At 44.0% G+C, this 26,229-nt stretch overlaps 1 protein-coding gene across 1 annotated transcript in view; it reads left to right on the top strand.

Moving 5' to 3' along the window:
* Nucleotides 1-3,267: 3,267 nt before the first annotated feature.
* Nucleotides 3,268-26,229, top strand: part of WDR75 (WD repeat domain 75) — a 229,790-nt gene continuing 206,828 nt past the window's right edge. Inside the window, exons 1-2 of the mRNA XM_044304669.1 lie at nt 3,268-3,421; nt 20,215-20,344. Of these exons, the coding sequence (XP_044160604.1) occupies nt 3,336-3,421; nt 20,215-20,344 (216 nt within the window). The 5' untranslated portion in view covers nt 3,268-3,335. The remainder of the gene's footprint in view (nt 3,422-20,214; nt 20,345-26,229) is intronic.

Raw genomic sequence — 26,229 nt, 5'->3', positions numbered from 1 at the left:
GAAAAATCCATTTCTCCCTCATGGTGAAACCTCCAAACATCATAGAGATCCTCTCTCAATAAGAGGGCGTTGAGGCCCCGAATGGACCCACTCTCCCCCATTGATGAATCCATAGCTGGATCCAATATAGAGTTAAAGTCTCCACCCCAAAGAATCAGACCCCTCCTAATCCTATTCACCTTAGTCACTAAGTTACGTAGGAAGCGCAACTGATGTCTGTTCGGAGCATATACGAATACCATGGTGAAAATCACGCTATTTACGGATGCCACCAAGATAATGTATCGCCCATTTTGGTCAACCATGGATTCATGCAGTTGGAATACAACCGAATCCTTAATTGCAACCATCACACCTCTCTGTTTTTTCTTATAATGGGAATGAAAAACGTGTGGGAAATGAGCATTTTTAAGTCTAAATGCATCCTCCTTCAGGAGATGTGTCTCAGTTGCACAGATTATATCCCCTTTCATGGTCTCTACTTCCCTCCACAGCATGGACCTCTTGAACGGGCTGTTTAGACCCTTCACATTTATTGCAACAATTTTATGAACCATCTATCCATGGGTCCATTCTGTGGAGGGATTGAACCCTCATCGGATCATATCTCCGCCATACTAAAACCTGTAAACAATGTATCTTATCTTCACACTGCATAACAATACATAAATCACAGACACCTCTACATAAAACACAAACACGGGAAGAAAAAAAAGAAACAATAACATAGAACATAATTATTATAAGACAAACAAAAACCCGGCACCAACACCAGGCATGTACAAACTGTTGCCCTCCAGCTGATGCCCAACTACAACTCCAAGCAGGACCGAGTAGCTTACAGCTATTCTATCATGCTGGGAGTTTCAGTTGTTAAAGAGCTGGATGTAGTCAGTTATGACATGGCTGCCCTACAGAAAGTATAGGTCTTCAATAGAACAACACAACTGTATCCATTAGTTTCTGAAACACTTTAGCTTGCAAAAAAAAAAAAACTTAAGTGTGAAAATATTAAACATTTTGAAAAAAACGTAAAAAATACTTACGGCCTCAATTCCATTACTGGCCACAGAAACTGCAACTGGGCCGTATAAATATAGGCCCGTTTCCTCGATGTTCCCTCCCCACTCCGGCCTTTGCTGGTCATCTCCCGCCGGAACTGGTCCCGGCAGCTCGCCCAGCGGGTTTTGGTTTGTTTAACTGTTTAGAAATGACATAGAAGACAATTGTGAGGTAAATAATTAATAAAGGGGAAAAATAGACGCCTCATTAAAAAACCATGTACAGGCCTTTAGGCAAAAGGAGGCTGGACCACCCAAAAAACACTATTGTCTCCTCAGGGAATTTCAAACTACATCTTAGGGCCACACAGAGGGCAAGGACAGCACAACTACATTGATAACACTTACCTAATTCGGCCCGGCCTCGGCTATCAGCCTTGGCCCATTCACTTCTGCGCATGCTCCGTGCCACTTGCTCCCATGAAGCATCCTTTTATGATCGGTCACTAGAGGAATTTTGCCGGGTATCCCATAGCTCGGGCCTCTCCTGGACGAGGGTTATTAGTTTCTCAACATTCCATCGTGGCATGGTGGATGAAATTAAACCTGCTGCAATGGCTGCCTCACCACACACAAGCTGTTTACCACAGATGGCTAGAAATTAGCATATCCTGTCACCTAAAACTTCCCGTCTATTTTTTTTTTTTCAATTTTATTGCCACAAGTTTTGGCCAGACAATTTGCCCATGCCATAAGATGAAATAAAACGGGCGCGGGCGCGGATGACAAACGGGTGTGCAACCGCGTTTTTCACGGCCCTATTCACTTGAATGGGGCCGCGATCCGTTAGCCTTGAAAAAAATAGGACAGGTTATATTTTTTGACGGGAAGGAAACACGGGTCACGGCCGTGGGTGACAAAACGGTGCAGTAGCCGAGTTTTCAACGGACCCATTGAAAGTCAATGGAACCGCAGAAAAAAACGTTACACGGGACAACGGCCACGGATGCACACAACGGTTTTGTGCATGAGGCCTTATGGAAGTGATGGCTTTTCTATTTCCCATAGCTGTTTAATGTAGAGATGGCCGTCCAATCACAGTGCACTTGCACTCTCCATTCACTTCTATAGTACTGTCAGAAACAGCTGAGTAGCTCAACTCATAATTTTTTGATTATTTTTTTTTATCTCCCATAGTGAACAGAGAGCATGCACAAATGCATGGTGCACACTCCTTCACTTTTGGGGGTCTTTTCTGGAGAGGTAGGACCCGCACCTATCTGACATTGATGGCATATCCTAGAGATATGCCCCCAAAGTCTGAGATGGCAAAACCTCTTTAAATGCTGAAATGAGAGAGAGAAAAAAAGCTAAATCTTTGTTTGAATGAATGTTTTGATTTAAAAAAGGGCAGAGACTATATATAAGAATAATACAATTATGCCCATGCCCCTACTTTTTTATTCTTATAAAAATTAACTTGAATAATAATTTTTACAGTCTTCTCATATGCAACTGTATTACCAATGTTTTGCTGGAGGATTAGCCTAATTTATGACAAGGCACAGGCCGCATTCACACAACCGTATTTTTGGTCCGCATTTTGGTGAGGGTCAGATGCAGACCAATTCATTTCAATTGGGGGTGTAAACGATGTGCACATCCGTTCCACAGCCCCACAAAAAAAATAGTCCTATTGTTGTACGTTTTGCATACAAGGATAGTCATTTCTAACATGGGGTGGATAGTGTGGGACTACAGAATGCTATTTGCAAAACAGAGACGTCATAGAAATGGGGCTAATCTGAGGCAGCCTGTGCGTCTTGCGAAAACGCAACAATTTTTCGCTAACATGTATGCCTGTGTCCAGGGATACATTCGTGCTAGCAAATTTGAAGGCACCAGCGTAGCCTTGACAAGCCCCTGTCCCACTCAATCGTCGAAAACTTCTTATTGTCGCAACTTCACATTGTCAAAAAGGGGACTTGCAACCATTTTTATGACTAAAGTAGTTGCGTCATGCTTTTTAGGGACACTATATTAGAGTGCATTGTAATAGGGAATGATACAGTCTCAGAGCATACAGCTCTGCATTGTACATGCGTACTGTAGATGTAAAATCAATATTTGGAAAAATATCAGCTACTTTAATGTGCTGCGGTTTATTGTGCGCTTGTTATGCAAATATGCTTACGGCAAAGTTGCCAGAACAAAAAATGTCTGCTGTAGCTCTCAAGTCTCGTGCTTAGCACTTCCTGTACCGCCTACTACCCTCGCTGTGGGATTTCCGCTTTTCCTACGTTACCACGTGCGTTCTCTGAGCTGTGAAGTAAAATGGTGATGGATCCCGAAGTTCGCGTGGTTCAGTGTGGCGGAAATAGAATCAACTACCGGAGGCCTCTTTTCTCAGCGGACAACAAGTAAGTCAATATATTCTGCAGACTGAAGCGAGTGCTGATGGTTTTTACTTTTTGTGGTGGCGTGCTGCGTATGTTTCTTCTGCACTGGGATGCCTTTGAAGGGAAACTTTTGTGTTACATTTTGGAATGAACTAATTTGGAAATTTAAAAAGAATTTCAATTACTGATGGAAAAGAATAGGTCTTTTGTCTTCCCACATAGCTACAACGTTAGTTGTCACCCAGCTTATGGGACTAAGGCTGAGGTGAATCATGAAAGGTTGAGATTTAAAGGGAGTCTGTCACCAGATTGTGACCTTATAGACCGCTTACATAGCGCTCTAGCATAGCAGTCTATGATTCTAATGGTACCTTTGATGTGTGCTTCTGAAGTTCCCCCAAGGTAAAAACGGACTTTTATTCAAGGGATCGCAAGTGCCCAGGGCGGGGTTCACCTTGTTGGAGCCCAGGCTGTTCTGCCTCTTTTCGCCATATCCCCGCCCAGCCTCTTCCTCTGCCCGCCCCGCTCTTCCTTTGCGTCCTCCTTCTCTGCAGCCGAATCCCGCGCCTGCGCTATCCATTGCTTGGCCGGGGCATGCGCACTGCGATGCCCATTGTGGGTGTATCTGGTCCGCCTCCTCGCCGCTGTTTCTCGCCGTTGGCCGGCGCATGCGTAGTAGCTACTGCGATGCCGTGTATTAGGCCCCTTTCACACGGGCGAGTTTTCCGTGTGGGTGCGATGCGTGCAGTGAACGCACTGCACCCGCACTGAATCCTGACCCATTCATTTCTATGGGACTGTGCACACGAGCAGTGATTTTCACGCATCACTTGTGCGTTGCGTGAAAATCGCAGCATGCTCCTCTTTGTGCGTTTTTCACGTAACGCAGGCCCTATAGAAATGAATGGGGTTGCGTGAAAATCGCGTGCATCCGCAAGCAAGTGCGGATGCGGTGCGATTTTCACGCATGGGTTCTAGGTGACAGTCTATTCACTGTATTATTTTCCTTTATAACATGGTTATAAGGAAAAATAATAGCATTCTGAATATAGACTGCTTAGTATAAGGGTCCATTCACATGTCCGTTGTTTGTTTCCTGATCTGTTCCGTTTTTTGCTGAACAGATCTGGACCCATTCATTTTCAATGGGTCCTGAAAAAAAACGGACAGCACAATGTCTGATTTTTTTTTTTTTCAGGACCCATTGAAAATGAATGGGTCCAGATCTGGTCAGCAAAAAACGGAACAGATCAGGAAACAAACAACGGACGTGTGAATGGACCCTAATAGTGCTGGAAGGGTTAAAAATAATAAAAAAGTTAACTCGCCTTCTCCTCTTGTTCGCGTAGATGCCGGTCTGTTCTTTAGCTGTGGGCTAAAGGACCTGTGGTGATGTCAGATCACATGCTCCATCACCATGGTGATGGACCATGTGATTGGAGCATGTGATCTGACATCACCTCAGGTCATTCAGCCCACAGCTAAAGAACAGACCGGGATCTACGCGAACAAGAGGAGAAGGTGAGTTAACTTTTTTATTATTTTTAACCCTTCCAGCACTATTATACTAAGCATTCTGTATTCAGAATGCTATTATTTTCCCTTATAACATGGTTATAAGGGAAAATAATAGCAATCTTCAGAACATCAATCCCAAGCCCGAACTTCTGTGAAGAAGTTCGGGTCTGGGTACCAAACATGCACGATTTTTCTCACGCGAGTGCAAAACGCATGACAATGTTTTGCAATCTCGCATTTTCCCGCAACGCACCCGCCTCTTATCCGGGCAAAAAACATGACGCCCGTGTGAAAGAGGCCTTAGTGCTGGATCCGGCATTACGTTTTCTGGCAAAATGGAACCGGTTTTCTGGTCTGCGCATGCGCAGACCTTTAACCCCTTGAGGACTCGGCCCTATTTCACCTTAAGGACTTGGCCATTTTTTGCAAATCTGACCAGTGTCCCTTTAACCCCTTAAGGCCCCTTTCACACGGGCGAGATTTCCGTGCGGGTGCGATGCGTGAGTTGAACGCATTGCACCCGCACTGAATCCTGACCCATTCATTTCTATGGGGCTGTTCACATGAGCGGTGATTTTCACGCATCACTTATGCGTTGCGTGAAAATCGCAGCATGTTCTATATTCTGCGTTTTTCACGTAACGCAGGCCCCATAGAAATGAATGGGGTTGCGTGAAAATCGCAAGCATCCGCAAGCAAGTGCGGATGCGGTGCGATTTTCACGCACGGTTGCTAGGTGACAGTCTATTCACTGTATTATTTTCCCTTATAACATGGTTATAAGGGAAAATAATAGCATTCTGAGTACAGAATGCATAGTATAATAGTGCTGGGAGGGTTAAAAAAAATAAAAAAGTTAACTCACCTTATCCCCATGATCGCCTAGTTCCCGGCCGGTCTCTTCTTTAGCTGTGACTAAAGGACCTGTGGTGACGTCAGATCACATGCTCCATCACCACGGTGATGGACCATGTGATTGGAGCATGTGATCTGACATCACCAAAGGTCATTCAGCCCAAGCCCACAGCTAAAGAAGAGACCGACCGGGAACTACACGATCATGGGGATAAGGTGAGTTAACGTTTTTATTTTTTTTTAACCCTTCCAGCGCTATTATACTAAGCATTCTGTATTCAGAATGCTATTATTTTCCCTTATAACCATGTTATAAGGGAAAATAATAGAATCTTCAGAACATCAATCCCAAGCCCGAACTTCTGTGAAGAAGTTCGGGTTTGGGTACCAAACATGCGCGATTTTGCTCACGCGAGTGCAAAACGCATTACAATGTTTTGCACTCGCGCGGAAAAATCGCGGGTGTTTCCGCAACGCACCCGCACATTTTTCCGCAACGCCCGTGTGAAAGGGGCCTAAGGACTCAGCCCTATTTCACCTTAAGGACTTGGCCATTTTTTGCAAATCTGACCAGTGTCCCTTTAAGTGCTCATAACTTTAAAACACTTTGACTTATCCAGGCCATTCTGAGATTGTTTTTTCGTCACATATTGTACTCCATGACACTGGTAAAATGAAGTCAAAAAATATTTTTTTTTTTGCATAAAAAAATACCTAATTTACAAAAAAATTTGGAAAAATTTGCAAATTTCAAAGTTTCAGTTTCTCTACTTCTGTAATACATAGTAATACCCCCAAAAATTGTGATGACTTTACATTCCCCATATGTCTACTTCAGGTCGGAATTATTTTGGGAATGATATTTTATTTTTTGGGGATGTTACAAGGTTTAGAACTTTAGAAGCAAATATTGAAATTTTTCAGAAATTTACAAAAACCCAATTTTTAGGGACCACTACAGCTCTGAAGTCACTTTGCGAGGCTTACATAATAGAAACCACCCAAAAATGACCCCATTCTATAAACTACACCCCTCAAGGTATTCAAAACAGATTTTACAAACTTTGTTAACCCTTTAGGTGTTGCACAAGAGTTATTGGCAAATGGGGATGAAATTTGAGAATTTCATTTTTTTGCCTAATTTTCCATTTTAACCCATTTTTTCCACTAACAAAGCAAGGGTTAACAGCCAAACAAGACTGTAGCTTTATTGCCCTGACTCTGCCGTTTACAGAAACACCCCATATGTGGCCGTAAACTACTGTACGGCCACACAGCGGGGCGTAGAGTGAAAGGTGCGCCGTTTGGTTTTTGGAAGCCAGATTTTGCTGGACTGGTTTTTTGACACCATGTCCCATTTGAAACCCCTGATGCACCCCTAGAGTAGAAACTCCCTAAATGTGACCCCATCTAAGAAACTACACCCCTCAAGGTATTCAAAACTGATTTTAAAAACTTTGTTAACCCTTTAGGTGTTGCACAAGATATAATGGAAAATAGAGATACAATTTCAAAATTTCACTTTTTTGGCAGATTTTCCATTTTAATATATTTTTTCAAGTAACAAAGCAAGGGTTAACAGCCAAACAAAACTCATTATTTATGGCCCTGATTCTGTAGTTTACAGAAACACCCCATATGTGGTCGTAAACTGCTGTACGGGCACACGGCAGGGCGCAGAAGGAAAGGAATGCCATACGGTTTTTGGAAGGCAGATTTTGCTGGACTGGTTTTTTTACACCATGTCCCATTTGAAGCCCCCCTGATGCACCCCTAGAGTAGAAACTCCAAAAAAGTGGCCCCATTTTAGAAACTACGGGATAAGGTGGCAGTTTTCTTGGTACTAGTTTAGGGTACATATGATTTTTGGTTGCTCTATATTACACTTTTTGTGCGGCAAGGTAACAAGAAATAGCTTTTTTGGCACCATTTTTTTTTTTTGTTATTTACAACATTCATCTGAAAGGTTAGATCATGTGGTAATTTTATAGAGCAGGTTGTCACAGACGCGGCGATACCTAATATGTATACTTTTTATTTATTTATGTAAGTTTTACACAATGATTTCATTGTTAAAACAAAAAAAGTTTTAGTTTCTCCATAGTCTAAGAGCCATAGTTTTTTCAGTTTTTGGGCGATTATCTTATGTAGGGTCTCATTTTTTGCGGGATGAGATGGCTGTTTTATTGGCACTATTTTGGGGTGCATATGACTTTTTGATCGCGTGCTATTGCACTTTTTGTGACGTAAGATGACAAAAAATTGCTTTTTTTAAACCGTTTTTATTTTTATTTTTTTACGGTGGTCATCTGAGGGGTTAACTCTTGTGATATTTTTATAGAGCCGGTCGATACGGACACGGCGATACCTAATATGTATACTTTTTTTTATTTATGTAAGTTTTACACAATGATTTAATTTTTGAAACAAAAAAAAAATGTTTTAGTGTTTCCATAGTCTTTTCAGTTTTTGGGCGATAATCTTGGGTAGGGTCTCATTTTTTGCGGGATGAGATGCCGGTTTGATTGGCACTATTTTGGCGTTCATGCGACTTTTTTGATCACTTTTATTACCTTTTTTGGGAAGTAAGGTGGGCAAAATTAAAATTTTCTCATAGTTTTTATTTTTATGGCGTTCACCGTGCGGGGAAAGTAACATGACCGTTTTATAGATCAGGTCGTTACGGACGCGGCGATACCAAACATGTGTAGGGAATTTTATTTTTTTCATTTTTAATTAGTAATAAATGTGTTTTTTGATTTTTCACTTTTTTTACACTTTTTTCTTACTTTTTTTTGACCCAGACCCACTTGGTTCTTGAAGATCCAGTAGGTCTGGTGTCTGCATAATACAGTACAGAACCTATATAGGTTTCTGTACTGTATTTTACTTACACTGAACAGATCTATGCTTTCAGCACAGATCTGTTCAGCACCATGGACAGCAGGACGCCTGAGCATGCGTCCTGTTGCCATGGGAACCTTCCCCGTCTGCCACAACTTCGCAGACGGGGAAGGGTAAGGACTGGGGCTTCGGGGGGCTGTCTGGGGGCTCTCTCCCTCTCCCATCGGGGGGCTGCAAAGGCACAGCAGCCCCCCGATGGGAGAGGGAGGGAGCCGCATCTTACTGTTAACTCTTTCCATACAGCGGTCCGTACGGACCGCTGTATGGAAAGGGTTAAACGACTGACATCCATTCACAGATGTCAGCCGTTTATACCAGGGTGCCAGCAATGTCCATCAGAAACAGCAGAAATAGCAACAAACCGCAGGTCTGAATTGACCTGCGGTTTGCTGCGATCGCCGATACGGGGGGGTCATATGACCCCCCCTGGCGTTGTGACAGGATGCCGGCAGAATGATTTCAGCCGGCATCCTGTGCGGATTAACCCCTGGGGCGCCACAATCTCAATTTAAACTCATGACGTACCGGTACGTCATGGGTCCTTAAGGACTCGGGGAAACATGCTGTACCGGTACGTCATGGGTCCCTAAGGGGTTAACCACCTCCGGACCGCCTAACGCAGATGTGCGGTCCGGAGGTGGCAGCGCTGCGCAGAGTCACGCATATACGCGTCATCTCGCGAGACGCGAGATGACGCGAATATGGGCCCACGCATGCGCAGTACGGGCTGGCATTTCGTACAGGAGTATTTCGTCAGCAACCTGCCAGCCGCGATCATTGGCTGGCAGCTTGCTGATTTTTAAATATGATCTGTTATATGGCTGCCTGCTCCTCTGCTGGTTCTTTTCGTCGGTTGGATCCAGCAGAGGAGCAGGCTTCACAGTGAGTACACCAAACACTACACTTTAGCCCCAGATCACCCCCCTGAACCCCAATTAACCCTTTGATCACCCCTTTGATCGCCCCTGTCAATCACAAGTGAAAAGAAAAAAGTGATCAGTGTAAACTCACTTTTTTTTTTCACTGGTATTGACCGTTAGGTTTCAGTATAGTTTAGGCCCCTTGGTTAGGTAGTTTAGGGATCGGTTAGCACCCAGCCCACCGCACCGCAGTCCGGTTTTCGCTGATTAGCGTATCGCTAATCAGCATTTGTACTTTTATAGTATCTGGAAGTGATCAAAACTGATCACGGTCAGATCTATAATAGTACTAGTGTCACTTTAGTTCTCCCTCCACCCAAAACGCAGTGTTTGCCCGATCAGGCCTGATCACTCGCCCACACGTGCGTTCGCCCACACCCGCCCCACCTCAGTGACAAAAAAAAAATTTTTTTTTGATCGCTGCACATTCACTTTACACGCACTGCGGCGATAAAAAAAAAAATCAGTTTTGATATTTTTTATCAACCGCAGCGGCCTCCGGTACTTCGCTAGCCTCCCCTTTGTAAGACAGGCTTGCTTTTTTTTTCTTGGGTAGTCTCAGGGAATACCCCTAAATTTAGTTGCCCACATGTCTAACAGGGGGTATTCCTCTGAAGAGGCCTACAGGCTTCTGACCCAGTCGGATGAGGAGTGGGAACCCTCATCTGATGAATCCAGCGGGTCAGAATACGAACCTGTAGAAAGCAGTGGCTCTCTGACCCAAAGTTCGGACGAGGAGGCTGAGGTCCCTGATAGCACCAGGCGTACCCGGCCCCGTGTCGCTAGACCGCAGGTTGCGCAGGATCCGCTTCAAGAGCAGCAGAGTGGGGCTGGTGCTGTCGGATTACGTGGTGAGGCATACACCAGCAGCCCAGCCCTTCCTGGACCTAGTACCAGCACTGCCGTACAACCTGGTGAAGTAGCGAGCACCAGAAGGGCAGTTGAAGCTGGTACGGTGGCACGTGCAGTAGTGACCCCGTCGCAGCCACCGCAAAGACGTGCCCGTAGAGTCCCTGAGGTGCTGGAAAACCCTGATTGGCAGTCCCCAACTTCAGCCGCACCTGTAGTTTTCCCTTTCACCGCCCAGCTCAGATCGGTTCGGCCCTGGGATTTTTTGAGCTGTTCTTGACTGCGGAGCTCTTAGACTTAGTTGTGGCAGAAACAAATCGGTATGCCACACAATTTATAACCGCTAACCCGGGAAGCTATTATGCCCAGCCTTTCCGGTGGAAACCAGTCCAAGTTTCCGAAATTAAAACTTTTCTGGGCCTCCTCCTCAACATGGGCATGACAAAAAAGCATGAATTGCGGTCATATTGGTCCACGAACCGATTCATCACATGCCCATGTTCTCTGCTGCTATGTCCAGGACACGATTTGAGACCATCCTGCGTTTCCTGCACTTTAGTGACAACACCGCCTCCCGTCCCAGAGGCCACCCTGCTTTTGACCGGCTCCACAAAATTCGGCCCCTCATAGACCATTTCAACCTGAAATTTGCAGATTTGTATCAGGGCTGTGGAGTCGGAGTCGGAGTCAATTTTGGGTACCTGGAGTCGGAGTCGGCAAAAAATGAACCGACTCCGACTCCGACTCCTACTAAATTTAAATTGGAATAAAAAAAAAAAAAAAAAGCAAGTTTAAATGTCCGAATTCATAAACAGTTATAATTAATGACTTCTCTACTGTAAGAATAAAGGCCAATGCATGCAGTGCCTCACGTAACCGCAAAACAAACGCGCTCAGTGATGTGAAGAAGCGCGCTTTTCATATGCTTCACTATATGGCACGCAATGCACAATTAGGAGTGGCAATACATATACTTTCCATTGTGTTGTGTTCTGATGTTACAGGGAACACAATGCCCATGGTTTACCTGCCTCTCACTGATAAGGGATTAAGTAAATATGTGTTTTGCAGGACTAGAGACACTTGTATAAGTGAAGGGACTGGAGGGTCAATAGTTCAAGACTGAAGCTGTAAACCATTGGAAAAACTGCTGTCATTCAGCTAAGGCCCCATGCACACGGCCGTGTGCGGGCCGTGGAACCGCGGCCTGGATCCCTCCTGAGAGCAGGAGCGCACGGCGTCACTGGTTGCTATGACGCCGTGCGCTCCCTGCTGCCGGCACAGTACAGTAATACACTGGTATGATCTATACCAGTGTATTACTGTACTGTGCCGGCAGCAGGGAGCGCACGGCGTCATAGCAACCAGTGACGCCGTGCGCTCCTGCTCTCAGGAGGGATCCAGGCCGCGGTTCCACGGCCCGCACACGGCCGTGTGCATGGGGCCTAAGGCTATAAAACGTGTAAACTCAGAATGTTATCTTAAACTTTAAACATGACTATGGGATTCTTCTAGGGAAATCATGTTTTAAAATAAATGTCCCTTCCTGGATCCTCCCACTGCCCGATGTTCAGCAGAAGATCAGCACACAAAGGAGAAGGCAGCAGCTTCTGCCCAACTACCTCTCTGTGCTAGAAGAGCTTAGAAGAACTTCTTTCTTTCCTTCAAGGAATGTATAAAATACATTTGCATATTAAATACAGAGGAGTCGGAGTCGGGGAGTCGGAGTCGGAAGTACAAAAAACTGAGGAGTCGGAGTCGGAGCATTTATCTACCGACTCCACAGCCCTGATTTGTATGCCCCAGAGCAAAACATCTGCATAGACGAGTCCCTGATACATTTTACCGGGCGCCTTGGCTTCAAACAATACATCCCAAGCAAGCGCGCCCGGTATGGGGTCAAATTGTATAAGCTCTGTGAAAGGGCCACAGGCTATACCCACAAATTTCGGCTCTATGAGGGAAAAGATCAGACCCTGGAGCCGGTCGGTTGCCCTGACTACCTGGGGAGCAGTGGGAAGACAGTTTGGGACTTGGTGTCACCCTTATTCGGCAAGGGGTACCATCTTTATGTGGACAATTTTTACACAAGTGTGGCCCTCTTTAGGCATTTGTTTCTAGAACGGATTGGCGCCTGTGGTACCGCGCGAACTAGTCGCGCGGGCTTCCCCCAACGGCTCTTTACCACCCGTCTTGCAAGGGGGCAGAGGGCCGCACTGTGTAACGAAGAACTGCTCGCGGTGAAATGGAGAGACAAGCGTGACGTTTACATGCTCTCCTCCATTCACGCAGACACAATACAAATTGAGCGAGCAACCCGTGTCATTGAAAAGCCCCTCTCAGTCCACGACTATAACCTCCACATGGGAGGGGTGGACTTCAATGACCAGATGTTGGCTCCGTATTTAGTGTCCCGCAGAACCAGACGCTGGTATAAGAAGGTGTCTGTATATTTAATTCAATTGGCTCTGTACAATAGTTTTGTTCTCTACAGTAAGGCTGGGAGAACTGGATCCTTCCTCAAATTTCAGGAAGAGATCATCGAGAACCTCCTGTACCCAGGAGGTTCCGTGGCCCCATCCACCAGTGTAGTTAGCCGTGTACACGAGCGACATTTCCCCAATGTCGTTCCTGGTACCTCAACCCAACCGTCACCCCGAAAAAGATGTTGTGTCTGTAGCAGGAGTGGAATAAGGCGTGACACCCGCTATTTCTGTCCTGACTGTCCTGACCACCCTGCCCTATGCTTTGGAGAGTGTTTCCGGAAGTACCACTCACAGGTACACTATTAGCATAGGGATCACATCTCACCAGGATAGGCACACAGGGCTATTAGGGCCCATTCACTTACACAGCTGCTGCAAACGTCTCTGCACATTGACCCATGGGGAAGGAGAGGTTTGTTCTATAAAGGTAAAAAAACAAAACAAAAAAAAAAAACACCAGTAAGCAAAAAAGTTAATGTTCAGTTAAAAAAGTTAAAGTTTATATGTTCTGTTGCAAAGTTTATAAAATTATTGCGTTGCGGCCTGGTTTTTTCTTTTTTTTCTTTTTTTACCTTCCAGGTGGACCAACCGATCGATTAGCTGCAGCACTGATGTGCATTCTGACAGAAGCATTGCGCTGCTGTCAGATTACACGCAAGTCAGTGTATGCGGCGCTGCAAGACGAGATTTCTAGTCTGCAGTAACAGATACGTTTGCCGATGCATACGACCTGAGGAGGAGGCGGCGGCGTTCCTATGCTTTGGCAAACACTTTGTGTATATATATAAAAAAAAAAAAATAAATCCCGGCAATGATTTATTCATCCACATCGATTGATGTGAATGGAGAATTCTGGTTTGCCAGGGCATACGAGCTCAGTGGGTATGAATGTAGGGCGGAGCTCCTATGTCCTGGCAGACGCCTTTCCCCTCCATTTTTTTTTTTTTTGGGCAGAGATTTTTTTCATCCACATTGATCGATGCGAATGAAGAAATCTGTGCCGTTCATTTTTTTTCTTTCAGCCCAGAGGCTGAACGGAAAAAAAAATCTCATTACCTGTATGCTCAATATAAGGAGAATAGCAGAAACACCTAATGCTGGCCATACATGTAATGATTGCGGAGACCCTCAAATGCCAGGGCAGTATAAATACCCCACATGTGACCCCATTTTGGAAAGAAGACACCCCAAGGTATTTGCTGAGGGGCATATTGAGTCCATGAAAGGTTTAAATTTTTGTCCTAAGTTAGCGGAAAGTGAGACTTTGTGAGAAAAAATAAAATAAAAATCAATTTCCGCTAACTTATGCGAAAAAAAAAAAAAATTCTATGAACTTGCCAGGCCCCTCATTGGATACCTTGGGGTGTCTTCTTTCCAAAGTGGGGTCACATGTGGGGTATTTATACTGCCCTGGCTTTTTAGGGGCCCTAAAGCGTGAGAAGAAGTCTGGGATCCAAATGTCTAAAAATGCCCTCCTAAAAGGAATTTGGGCACTTTTGCAGCCTAGATGCTCAAAAGTGTCACACATCTGGTATCGCTGTACTCAGGAGAAGCTGGGGAATGTGTTTTGGGGTGTCATTTTACATATACCCATGCTGGGTGAGATAAATATCTTGATCAAATGCCAACTTTGTATAAAAAAATTGGAAAAGTTGTCTTTTGCCAGGATATTTCTCTCACCCAGCATGGGTATATGTAAAATGACACCCCAAAACACATTCCCCAGCTTCTCCTGAGTACGGCGATACCAGATGTGTGACACTTTTTTGCAGCCAAGGTGGGCAAAGGGGTACATATTCCAAAGTGCACCTTTTGGATTTCGCAGGCCATTTTTTACAGATTTTGATTGCAAAGTACTTCTCACACATATGGGCCCCTAAATTGCCAGGGCAGTATAACTACGCCACAAGTGACCCCATTTTGGAAAGAAGACACCCCAAGGTATTCCGTGAGGGGCATGGCGAGTTCCTAGAATTTTTTATTTTTTGTCGCAAGTTAGTGGAATATGAGACTTTGTAAGGAAAAAAGAGAAAAAAAAAATCATTTTCCGCTAACTTGTGACAAAAAATAAAAAGTTCTATGAACTCACTATGCCCATCAGCGAATACCTTAGGGTGTCTACTTTCCGAAATGGGGTCATTTGTGGGGTTTTTCTACTGTTTGGGCATTGTAGAACATCAGGAATCATGACAGGTGCTCAGAAAATCAGAGCCGTTTCAAAAAGCGGAAATTCACATTTTTGTACCATAGTGTGTAAACGCTATAACTTTTACTCAAACCATTTTTTTTTTTTTGCCCAAACATTTTTTTTTTTTATCAAAGACATGTAGAACTATAAATTTGGCGAAAAATTTATATATGGATGTCGTTATTTTTGCAAAATTTTACAGCTGAAAGTGAAAAATGTCATTTTTTTTGCAAAAAAATTGTTACATTTTGATTAATAACAAAAAAAGTAAAAATGTCAGCAGCAATAAAATACCACCAAATGAAAGCTCTATTAGTGAGAAGAAAAGGAGGCAAAATTCATTTGGGTGGTAAGTTGCATGACCGAGCGATAAACGGTGAAAGGAGTGTAGTGCCGAAGTGTAAAAAGTGCTCTGGTCATGAAGGGGGTTTCAGCTAGTGGGGCTGAAGTGGTTAAGTGCTGATAACTTTAATAACTTTTTACTTATCCAGGCCATTCTGAGATTGTTGTTTAGTCACATATTCTACTTCATGACTCTGGTAAAATGAAGTAAAAAACTAATATTTTTTTGCATAAAAAATACCTAATTTACCAAAAATTTGGAAAAATTTGCAAATTTCAAAGTTTGTTTCTCTACTTATGTAATACATAGTACTACCCCCCCAAAATTGTGATGACTTTACATTCCCCATATGTCTACTTCATGTTTGAAATATTTGGGGAAAGATATTTTATTGTTTTGGAGATGTTACAAGGCTTAGAAGTTTAGAAGCAAATCTTTGAAATTTTTCAGAAATTTACAAAAACCCAATTTTTAGGCACCACTACAAGTCTGAAGTCACTTTGTGAGGCTTACATGATAGAAACCGCCCAGAAATCACCCCATTCTATAAAGTACACCCCTCAAGGTATTCAAAACTGATTTTGCAAACTTCGTTAACCCTTTAGGTGTTGCACAAGAGTTATTGGCAAATGGGGATGATATTTGAGAATTTCATTTTTTTTGCCAAATTTTCCATTTTAACCAATTTTTTCCACTAACAAAGCAAGGGTTAACAGCCAAACAAGACTATCTTTATTGCCCTGATTCTGCCGTTTACAGAAACACCCCATATGTGGACGTAAACTACTGTACGGCCACACAGCGGGGCGTAGAGGGAAAGGTGCGCCGTATGGTTTTTGGAAGCCAGATCTTGCTGGACTGGTTTTTTGACACCATGTCCCATTTGAAGCCCCCCTGATGCACCCCTAGAGTAGAAACTCCCTAAAAGTGACCCCATCTAAGAAACTACACCACTCAAGGTATTTTACAAACTTTGTTAACCCTTTAGGTGTTGCACAAGATTTAATGAAAAATAGATACAATTTCAAAATTTCACTTTTTGGGCAGTTTTTCCAGTTACAAAGCAAGGGTTAACAGCCAAACAAAACTCATTATTTATGGCCCTGATTCTGTAGTTTACAGAAACACCCAATATGTGGTCGTAAACTGCTGTACGGGCATTTTTTTATATTTTTTTTTATTTTTATGGTGGTCACCTGAGGGGTAAGGTCATGTGATATTTTTTGAGAGCCGGTCGATACCTAATATGTATACTTTTTTTAATTTAAGTTTTACACAATGATTTCATTTTTGAAACAAAAAAATCATCTTTTAGTGTTTCCATAGTCTAAGAGCCATAGTTTTTTCAGTTTTTGGGCGATTTATCTTGGGTAGGGTATGATTTTTGCAGGATGAGATGATGGTTTGATTGGTACTATTTTGGCGTACATGCAATTTTTTTGATCACTTTTATTACCTTTTTTGGAAAGTAAGGTGGGCAAAATGTCAATTTTCTCATAGTTTTTATTTTTTTATTTTTATGGCGTTCACCGTGCGGGCAAAGTAACATGACCGTTTTATAGATCAGGTTGTTACGGGCGCGGCGATACCTAATATGTGTAGTGTATTTTTTTTATTCAGTGATAAAAAAACAACAAAAAAACACATTTATCTTAACTTTTTTCATTTTTTTTGTACATTTTTTTTTTTTTTTTTTTTTTACCCAGACCCACTTGGTACTTGAACATCCAGTGGGTCTGATGTCTGTATAATGCAGTACAGTACACTAGGGTACTGTACTGTATTTTACTTGCACTTTGTCTGAACAGATCTATGCCTTTAGCACAGATCTGTTCAGCACCATGGACAGCAGGATGCCTGAGAAGGCGTCCTGTTGCCATGGTAACCTTCCCCCTCTGCTCAGTTGTAGCTACAAGGACGGGGCTGTCTGGGGGCTCTCTCCCTCTCCATCAGGGGGCTGCAAAGGCACAGCAGCCCCACGATGAGAGTGGGAGGATGCTCCCTGAGCTGTTAACCTTTTTTTATACGGTATGGAAAGGGTTAAACAGCATCACCGATGTCAGCCGTTTATACCAGGGTGTCAGCAATGTGCTGACACCCTGGTATACCACTGCACACCAACAATTATTCAAGGGGAGGCGGGCGGGGGATTGCGATCCCGCCTCCCGCACCACCTGCCCACATAATATCATTCAAGGGTGCAGGGGGGGTTTAATAAAACTTTATTTGGGGCATTTCTCTGACCGCGGGGATCAGAATCGTCTGACAGCGCAGCAAACTGCAGGTCTGAATTGACCTGCGGTTTGCTTTGATCGCCGATACGGGGGGGGGTTTGGAGTTGTAGGCTGTCCGGGCATGCTGGGAGTTGTAGTTTTGCAACAGCTGGAGGCACACCGGTTGGGAAACACTGCCATACAGTATTAAAACAAAGTTTTATGCGAATTGACATTCACTCATCCCTGTTTGTTGGCATGGCCCAGGAACTGCCTCTGTGCCCTCACCTGTCCTGAACATGGGCTGCAGCTATCGATTATTTTAGTAATCAAGTATTCTACTGATCCAACAACTAATAGAGTACTCTAATAAGAAAAAAACGAATTAAAATAATGTTTTCCTTTATAAAAACTGATCAACCCCATCCATGCTACCCCAGTGCCATCAAAAGCAGTTTCCTGCTTGAGGCGCCTCTGACACTCCACAGCTCTTCCATCTTCTTCACTTGATTCACTGGGACCTGAAATCACAGTGTCAGGTCATAGTGCACGCGTACTTGCACTACATCCTGACTATGTGTGTTCGTCAGGAGAGTAGTGCAGCATGTTGCTGGCCAGCGGGAGACCACGGAGCGTGAGTACTAACAAGGACTTCACTTGCGCAGTTACAGGACAGTCGACTTGGATGAGAGGTCCACTGCAGGCTCCTCTAGGTGTGCAACTACTGATGGGTGCACATGTTGCGATAGGTCAGGGACGTGTGCAAGAGACAGGTGAGGGTGGCATAAGTGACAAACAGACAGATGTAGATGATGTAGCTGATCGCATGTGGGAGCCAAGTGAAGAGGGATCATGTGCCGTGAGACAACAGGGTGGCAGCAATGGGAGATCTGCAGCCAAATGCGGCAGGGGTACACTGTCTGCTACATGGGAGACTGTGAGGAACACACTAGCAGTGCACAGGTTCATAAAAGCAGTGCCAGGCAGGCATCACACAGGGAAAATGTTGTACTCGCCCGTGTAGGAATTTTTCAGCAAGTCGCTGGGGGATGTTAGCTTGGTAGTATGCAGGATGTGTGGCCAGGTTGCTAATGTTGGCACAACCACCCTGTGGTTGTCAACATATGGAGCATCACCATGAAGTGGCGTGGGAAAACCGTCTGCTCGTTTAGTGTTACAGCCTGATGCATCTCCCACCGCCCGTACCTCCTCTCCAACAGTCGTTCCTTCCCATCAGTGTCTTATTGCTCCTGATGCTCCTCCTAGTCCTCATAACTAATTTCGACGGCAATCGTACACCTAGGGGGTTGCTAAAGGACAACAGTATTTGTGCACTCATCCAATGGCGCAGAAGCTGAACGTGCTCCTGGAGAAATTGCTGGGACAAATTGCTGGTACTACAGTCCATCACTTTCCATGTAATTGACTCTGTGCATTTCAGAGAACTGATGGCTTGAGCCCAGCCAAGGTGGAGAGTCCCAAGCTCACATTACTTTTCCAAAAAAAGTTGTACCATCCCTGCACACGTACACTGAGCAGAAGGTGGGCCAGTCCTTGAGCCTCTCGGTGTCTGGTAGAGTCCAGATATATGGAGTTGTAACTATGCTCAAGTACAATATGTTGTTCACGGCCCACTGTGTAAATGTGGTTCTGGCCCAGGCACACCAGCAACTTGGCTAGGTGATGGCAATGGCGCCTCTGCGTTGTAATGCTGCGATTTCTGCACCAATGTCCTCCTTTGCCTCCATCCTCCACTTTGTCCTACCTGCCAATGTAGGAACAGTTCACAGTGGTCCTCTAGCATATCACCTATGTAAACCTAGGCGTTGTCACACAGTTCTGCTATGACGTTTTCCTGATAAGAGAGTCTTCAGGTTCGGATACTCTTTAACGAGGGAATCTTAACTGCATGTTCAAATGAACATCACAACCACACTTCAAAAGAATGTTGATAATATGATTTTATTAACCCTTTCCCGAGCAGCGTCGTACTAGTACGGTGCTGGCCTGGTCTTTAAGGATGGCGCCCGCTATTGGAAACTTACTACAGCACCCGATTTAGTGACACCTGGACAATTCATATGCCTATTTTAATATCTATATTTAAATGGACTTCACGTGTCAAGTAATCAGGACTTTTTGCTCCAAGTCCTGCTATTATTGATGTTTATCAGATAACATGGAACTAGTATTCCACAAACATTTCAGAAAATTTTCTGTTCATTCCATCAGACAAATATTGACAAGGTCTCGCCCAAACATGTCAAATAAGTCTTTAATTTATACATATGTCAGAATAATTTTGTCAGACCCAATGGAGTTCAAATGATCAGTGACCCCATTTTCACACGTACACAAATAAAGCCCAACAGGCCTCATAAAGGGGTCTCTCGTTTCATTATGGTATCCGTAATTTTTTTCCAGCAAATATTTTGGAATCTATGATGAAGGCTTCAATTTGCATTTGAACAAGGTCTGTTTGACTTGTATTTGGGTGTTCTATTTTATTTCTTTTTTTTTTTCTCTTTCATTAAATAGGTACCTTCTTTGTGTCTCAGGTGACTCTATAAAAGTTTTTAGCACAGTCACAGAGGAATGCATTCATGCGTTGTGGAGTCACAGTGATTTGGTTACTGGCATTGAACTCCATCCAAATAATCATCTACAGGTAAGAAATTAAAGGTAATAAACCAGTAGTTATTTCAGTAAGGCTAAGGCCAAGTCACACCCACCCATGGCAGACAGTGACCACATAATTTTGCCACAAAATCATGCAGTCATTGGATGCTGTGGATAGGAGTGGCATGGCCTATGGGGATAACCTCCCAGTCTGGCTGTATCATTTCAGTTTGTAATATAAGGTTGCGTTTACACGTTGCGCCCATGTCACGGCTGCTGCATGTTTTGTGCCATGGTTTTCTGGCTGTTGTGTTCTTTACTGTGGCTTTCCATAATCGGGTTAAATCATTGCATTTTTGGCTTGATTGCAGAAATCCATGGAAATAATGCACCAAGGCTGTAAAACAAAATATGCATCACAAATGCAGTGTGTAAACCCAGACAAATGGGAATGTTATCGGAAGATAAACTACTGTTTAAATCACGTTTTTACGTTAAACATTGTTTAAAAATTTTAACGTGTGATATATATATGTGTAAAATGTTTAAAGGGGTTATCTGGTTTTTGACAATTATCAGTTAGTAGGCTGCACCTTTTTATTTCAGCAAAAGAGGGGTGTTCTGAAGTGCTCAAGGAGGCTGTTTTGGAAGAGGGAACTTGCAACAGAATGTGCCTGTAGGTGTTGACAAGGTGGTTTTAGCGGTGTTACTTAGAAAGGAAGGAATGGCAGGAGGCAGAATAATGATGAGATGGAGTGGTAGGGGCAGAATTGTCAATCTGCAGAGTTGCGCTGCCTTGTGGGAACCATAAGGCAGTGTGTCAGGAAGTGACATAGATGGAGACGTTGTGGAAAAAAAGACCTGGAAACCTCAGGAGAGCCTTACAGCTACATGTAAAGGTGACTACTAATGTTGGTGTGACCATTTACCAAGACACTTCTTGGTCTTTGAAGCAGCCAGGAATGGGGCAGTGGCACTGGCACATCGAAATTGTGGACAGTTGAAGGTTTTTCAGTTTCATCCACCATGTCTGCTACAGATGAGATTGACCTCTATAGGGGCAGGAAATGCACAGAAAGAGAGTTTAAGAAGCCCCCAAGCACTCTCACCCTCAGTGTTTTTCCTGTCCCTAAGGGGTTAGGCGCACAGAGTATCTCCTACGGGGGTTAGAAGAGTTTCTTCCTTTTTTTATTTTTCTTAAAACAAACTGTTGGCTTACCAATCTCCTCCTCAGCCCTCCCGCAGCTTATGCCAAAGCTGGACTGGGGAGGTTAATGTGGACCTAGTCTCCGACTTGGGAGGCCTGGTTTCACTGGGGCTGGAGGCGGTCTTCCTTCCCATCCTTTCGTGGAAGCAGACCTGCAGGTGAAAGGACGCTGAACGGGCCAGAGTCTTCGTGGCATTCTGGGGTGGCGGAGCTTATCGGGGCACACGTAATCGCGCTGGCAGGCGGCTCTTGATGACGTCAGATGCCGGTCTTTAAAACAGGCGTGGGAGCGCAGCAGCGATGTTGGCTCTGGAAGCACCAGGGACCTGCGGTGACTGCAGTGACCCACCTTCGGTAACTCGAAGGACATAAGAAAAAGCTCTGCAAAGCTCTTAGTGACCTTCTGAAGGGAGAGCAAGCGTCCATTATGACAGAAATTAAGACCATGATTCAGGACGAAATCAGATCATCATTAGCCTCTCTCCAACCCCCTCAAAATGCGCCTCCTACAAAAAAAGTTAGCGGTTCCATCCTCCTCGGATTCTGAGGACATGGAAGGAGTTTCTACATTTAAATATGATCTAAACGAGGATCAATTATCGGAGGGAGAGATAATAGAGGAAGGGAAACATTTTCTTTTTCTCCTCTGAAGACATGGACGAGCTTATTAAAGCAGTCAGGGAAACCATGGACATTGAAAACATCCAGAAAACTAGATATGTTTGGGGGATTACGTACCAAAAATGCTACGGACTTTCCCATTAACGAAAATATAAAAGAAATGATTGACCAATGGTCAGATCCTGAAAAAAAAACTAGGGGTCTCTAAAGAATTTAGGAAAAGATTACTTTTTCATCCAACCGAATCAAAAATCTTTGACGAGACCCCTAAAATCGGCGTTCAAGTGGCAAAGGTCATAAAAAAAAAAAAAGAGTTCCTTACCATTTTGAAGACATGTCCCAACTACGTGACCCCATGGAACGGAAAGCAGATTCTCTTTTAAGGAAGTGTTGGGAAACCTTGATGTTTGGAATTAAAACAAATATCGCGGCTACTAAAGTGGCTAGAGCCATGTATTTCTGGCTCAACGAATTAGAAGGTCATATAAAAAATAAGACCCTTAGGGAAGAGATCCTTCAGTCTATCCCCCTTTTAAAATCTGCCACAGCGTTTTTAGCAGACGCTTCCACTGAATCGGTTAGGTTTGCCGCAATAGATGCTGCCTTCTCCAACTCTGCCAGGCGTGCACTATGGATGAAATCCTGGGGGGAGGCGATAAAATTTCTAAATCCAAGCGGTGTTTCATAGCATTCTCGGGGGGGGGGGGGGGGGGATATGTTTTTGGACTGGTACTGGATAAAATGTTAGAAAAGCTGCCGACAAAAAGAAAGGCTTCCCGGAAGAACATAACAGGAAATTTTTTCGCTCCTTTGGTCAACAATCCAAATCCTACAGAGGCAAAGGCAAATCCGGTCGCTGGAGCTACCGGAAGGGAGGCAAGGGCCGGGGTTTTCTCCTCAACCCCCAAAACAAGCCAAGCGACAAACAATGATGCCATAGTGGGAGGGGGGGGGGGGGGCGGGGGTTGGTTAAAAAATTTCTTAGCCCAGTGGAATATTACCACATTAAACCCTTGGGCTCTAGACATTGTAAAGAACGGATACAAAATAGAATTTACCTCCACCCCACCCAAAAGGTTCCAGGTAACGTCCCACACTCCAAATACCCTTTCAAAAATCCAGCAGGGCATAATGGAATTAAAAAAGTTGAGGGTAATAAAACAGTTCCCAATTCCAGAAGAAAGACAAGGGTTCTATTCAAGACTCTTTTTAATCCAGAAACCAGATGGATCTTCCAGAACCATCATAAACCTAAAACAGGTTCATAGCGAGCGTACAAAAAATTCAAAATGGAATCCATTTCTTCAATCGTACCCTTGTAAGAAAAGGAGCATGCATGATGTCTGTAGACCTCAAAGACGCATACTATCGCGTCCGGATACATCAAAATTCGCGAAAATTTCAGCGGTTTGCCCTGCCAGGTCGGGATCATCAAATTAATAATTTCCAATTCTACGCTCTTCCGTTTCGGCATTTCATCTGCACCAAGGATCTTTACAAAACTTATAGTAGAAATGCTGATCTCCCTAAGAGAAGCTGGACCTTCAATTTTCCCTTATCTAGATGTTCTTACAGAAAGTCTACAGCCTGGGTTGGTTGATAAATATAATGAAGTATTCCCTAATACTGTCATGCAACAAGAAATTCCTAGGGTTAATCCTAGATTCAGAGACCCAAAAGACTTTACTACCTCGGGAAAAAGTAAGGGCCATAATAGAAAAGATTGGAAGATTCCAAACCCAAAACAAAACCCTCGTTCAGGAACGCAATGGGTATCCTAGGTCTCATGACCTCCTGTATACCAGCGGTCGCTTGGAGCCAAGCCCACACAAGAGCCATCCAATCCTGGATTCTAAACACCTGGAACAAACACCTGTCATCATTGGACAGGATAATAAAAATCCCCTGGCAAGTAAAAATAGACCTAAATTAGTAAAAAAAAAAATTCAATCCAATCTTACCGGGGGGTCTTCTGGCAAAAAGAACCGGGAGTTCAGGTAGTAACCGATGCAAGCGCCACAGGATGGGGTGCAATAGTAGGCTCCTCAAACCGGCAAGGAAAATGGCCAGAACTAATAAATGCTCAAACTACAGGGCGTTAAGAGCGGTCTTGGAGGTTCTAAAATCAAACCCAATTTTATTAAACAGCAAACACCTACAAATATCCTCAGACAATACAACAGTCGCCTATCTGAAACATCAAGGAGGCACCAAGTCCGAAAAACTCAAATTCTTAACAAGGAAAATCTTTTTTTTGAGCAGAAAGAAACATCTTATCCATCACAGCCATTCACTTGAAAGGTTCCAAGAATACAGAGGCGGACAAACCCTAGATCCAGGAGAATGGTCTTTAAATCCAGCCATTTTTCAAAAACTAACAAAAAAGTGGGGCCAACCACAAATAGACCTTTCGCATCCAAAAAGAACGCAAAGGTCTACCGTTTCTGCTCACTCAACCCCAGGGAAAGTCCATGGGCAGTGGACTCATTTTCAATAAAATGGAACTGGTACCTAGCCTACGCATTTCCTCCATGGGCATTAATACCCAAGGTTATTCAGAAAATCCTCACGGATCCAGTTACAGTGATTCTAATCACCCCCTATTGGCCCAAGTGAACCTGGTTTTTATCCTGAGAAATCTATCCTTGGAAGATCCATGGCTGATTCTGTTCCAGAAAGACATTCTGTCACAGGGCCCAATTGGCTTGAGAGGCTCTCGTTTGGAGCCGAAACGTTGCGCCTGTCCCACTGGGGTAAATAAAGACTTTTTGTATCTTTTACTTTTTGGAGTTCTGCCCATCTTTTCTACTTTTGTATCTTTGGATATATAGATATATTTTGGGACCATAGGGATTGTCACTTGGCAAATGTCAACACCCATTAGCCTGTTTATTCCTAAATTTCTAGTAGAGGAATGAGTAAAAACTGCTAAAACATGATCTAATATTCAATGATTTTTCACTGCTATTATATACGTTAAAACTCAAAATAGATGTTTATTAAAATCGAAGTTAAAATGCAGAGATGCCCTGTTGAGCTAGTGATTCAAATCTAAAACCTCCCAGTCAGAAGAAGTGGGCTTCTATCCTTATTATGGAAGACTGTGGAGAAGCTGGGGGATCTAATAGATCAAGGAGGAACACATTGATAGTTATAGTGCTACAAGGCTTATTATCTAAAAGTTAACTGGAGAAGCAAAATGTATCCGGTCAGTTGATACAGAAACTTCTCCTGGAATACACTAGACTAATTGCTTGTTCCCTAAACAAGAGATCCTAGTGAAGTTCTGTATCTGTCTGTCTCCACTGAAGATGCTGCTACTCTTGGTGTTGCAGAATAAACTCTGAATTGTACACTTGTTTCTACTAAGCAAAGTGTCATCAGGAGTGTTGGCAAACTGTCAGCAGCAAAAATACCAAAGTACAGCAGGTGCGGCTTCCGGCTCCGGTATGGCTGTGACGCGCACGCCCATCACCAGCAAATTTACCAGAGATAACTCCACCCATGGGTGGAACCAGAGGGCTGCAGGCCGCTGGGTCCGGGGAGGAGGAAGACGAGCCTCCAGAGTGTAACCGCCCCCTGGAAAGCGCATTGCCCGATTGACAGATTGAAAGCCTCGGCTCTTAACTGTGCAGAGGGGCACAGATATACCATAGTTGAATGGGGAACTGATAAGAGCCTGCCTTTGGCAGGTTCTGGCAGGCTTAATTACATGGCAAGCCTGGAGGCTTTTGTAAGGCCTCCGGCTGCCATGGCAACTATTTGGACACTGCAATCAAAGCGTGGCGGCCCAATGGTGTCTTTTCTCCATTGGGCCGCCATGCTTTGATGGCAGTGGCCCAATAGTTGCCATGGCACCCTGAGGCCTTACAAAGGCCTCCAGGCTTGCCATGTAATTAAGCCTGCCAAAGGGAAGGCTCTTATCAGGCTTAAACACCCTTAAAGGGAACCTGTCACGGGGATTTTGTGTATAGAGCTGAGGACATGGGTTGCTAGATGGCCGCTAGCACAACCACAATACCCAGTCCACATAGCTCTGTGAGCCTTTATTGTGTAAAAAAAACGATTTGATACATATGCAAATTAACCTGAGATGAGTCCTGTAC

Source organism: Bufo gargarizans, chromosome 8 (genome assembly GCF_014858855.1).
Source record: "Bufo gargarizans isolate SCDJY-AF-19 chromosome 8, ASM1485885v1, whole genome shotgun sequence".
Taxonomy (NCBI): Eukaryota; Metazoa; Chordata; class Amphibia; order Anura; family Bufonidae; genus Bufo; species Bufo gargarizans.
This window is presented reverse-complemented; position numbering and strand designations above follow the sequence as displayed.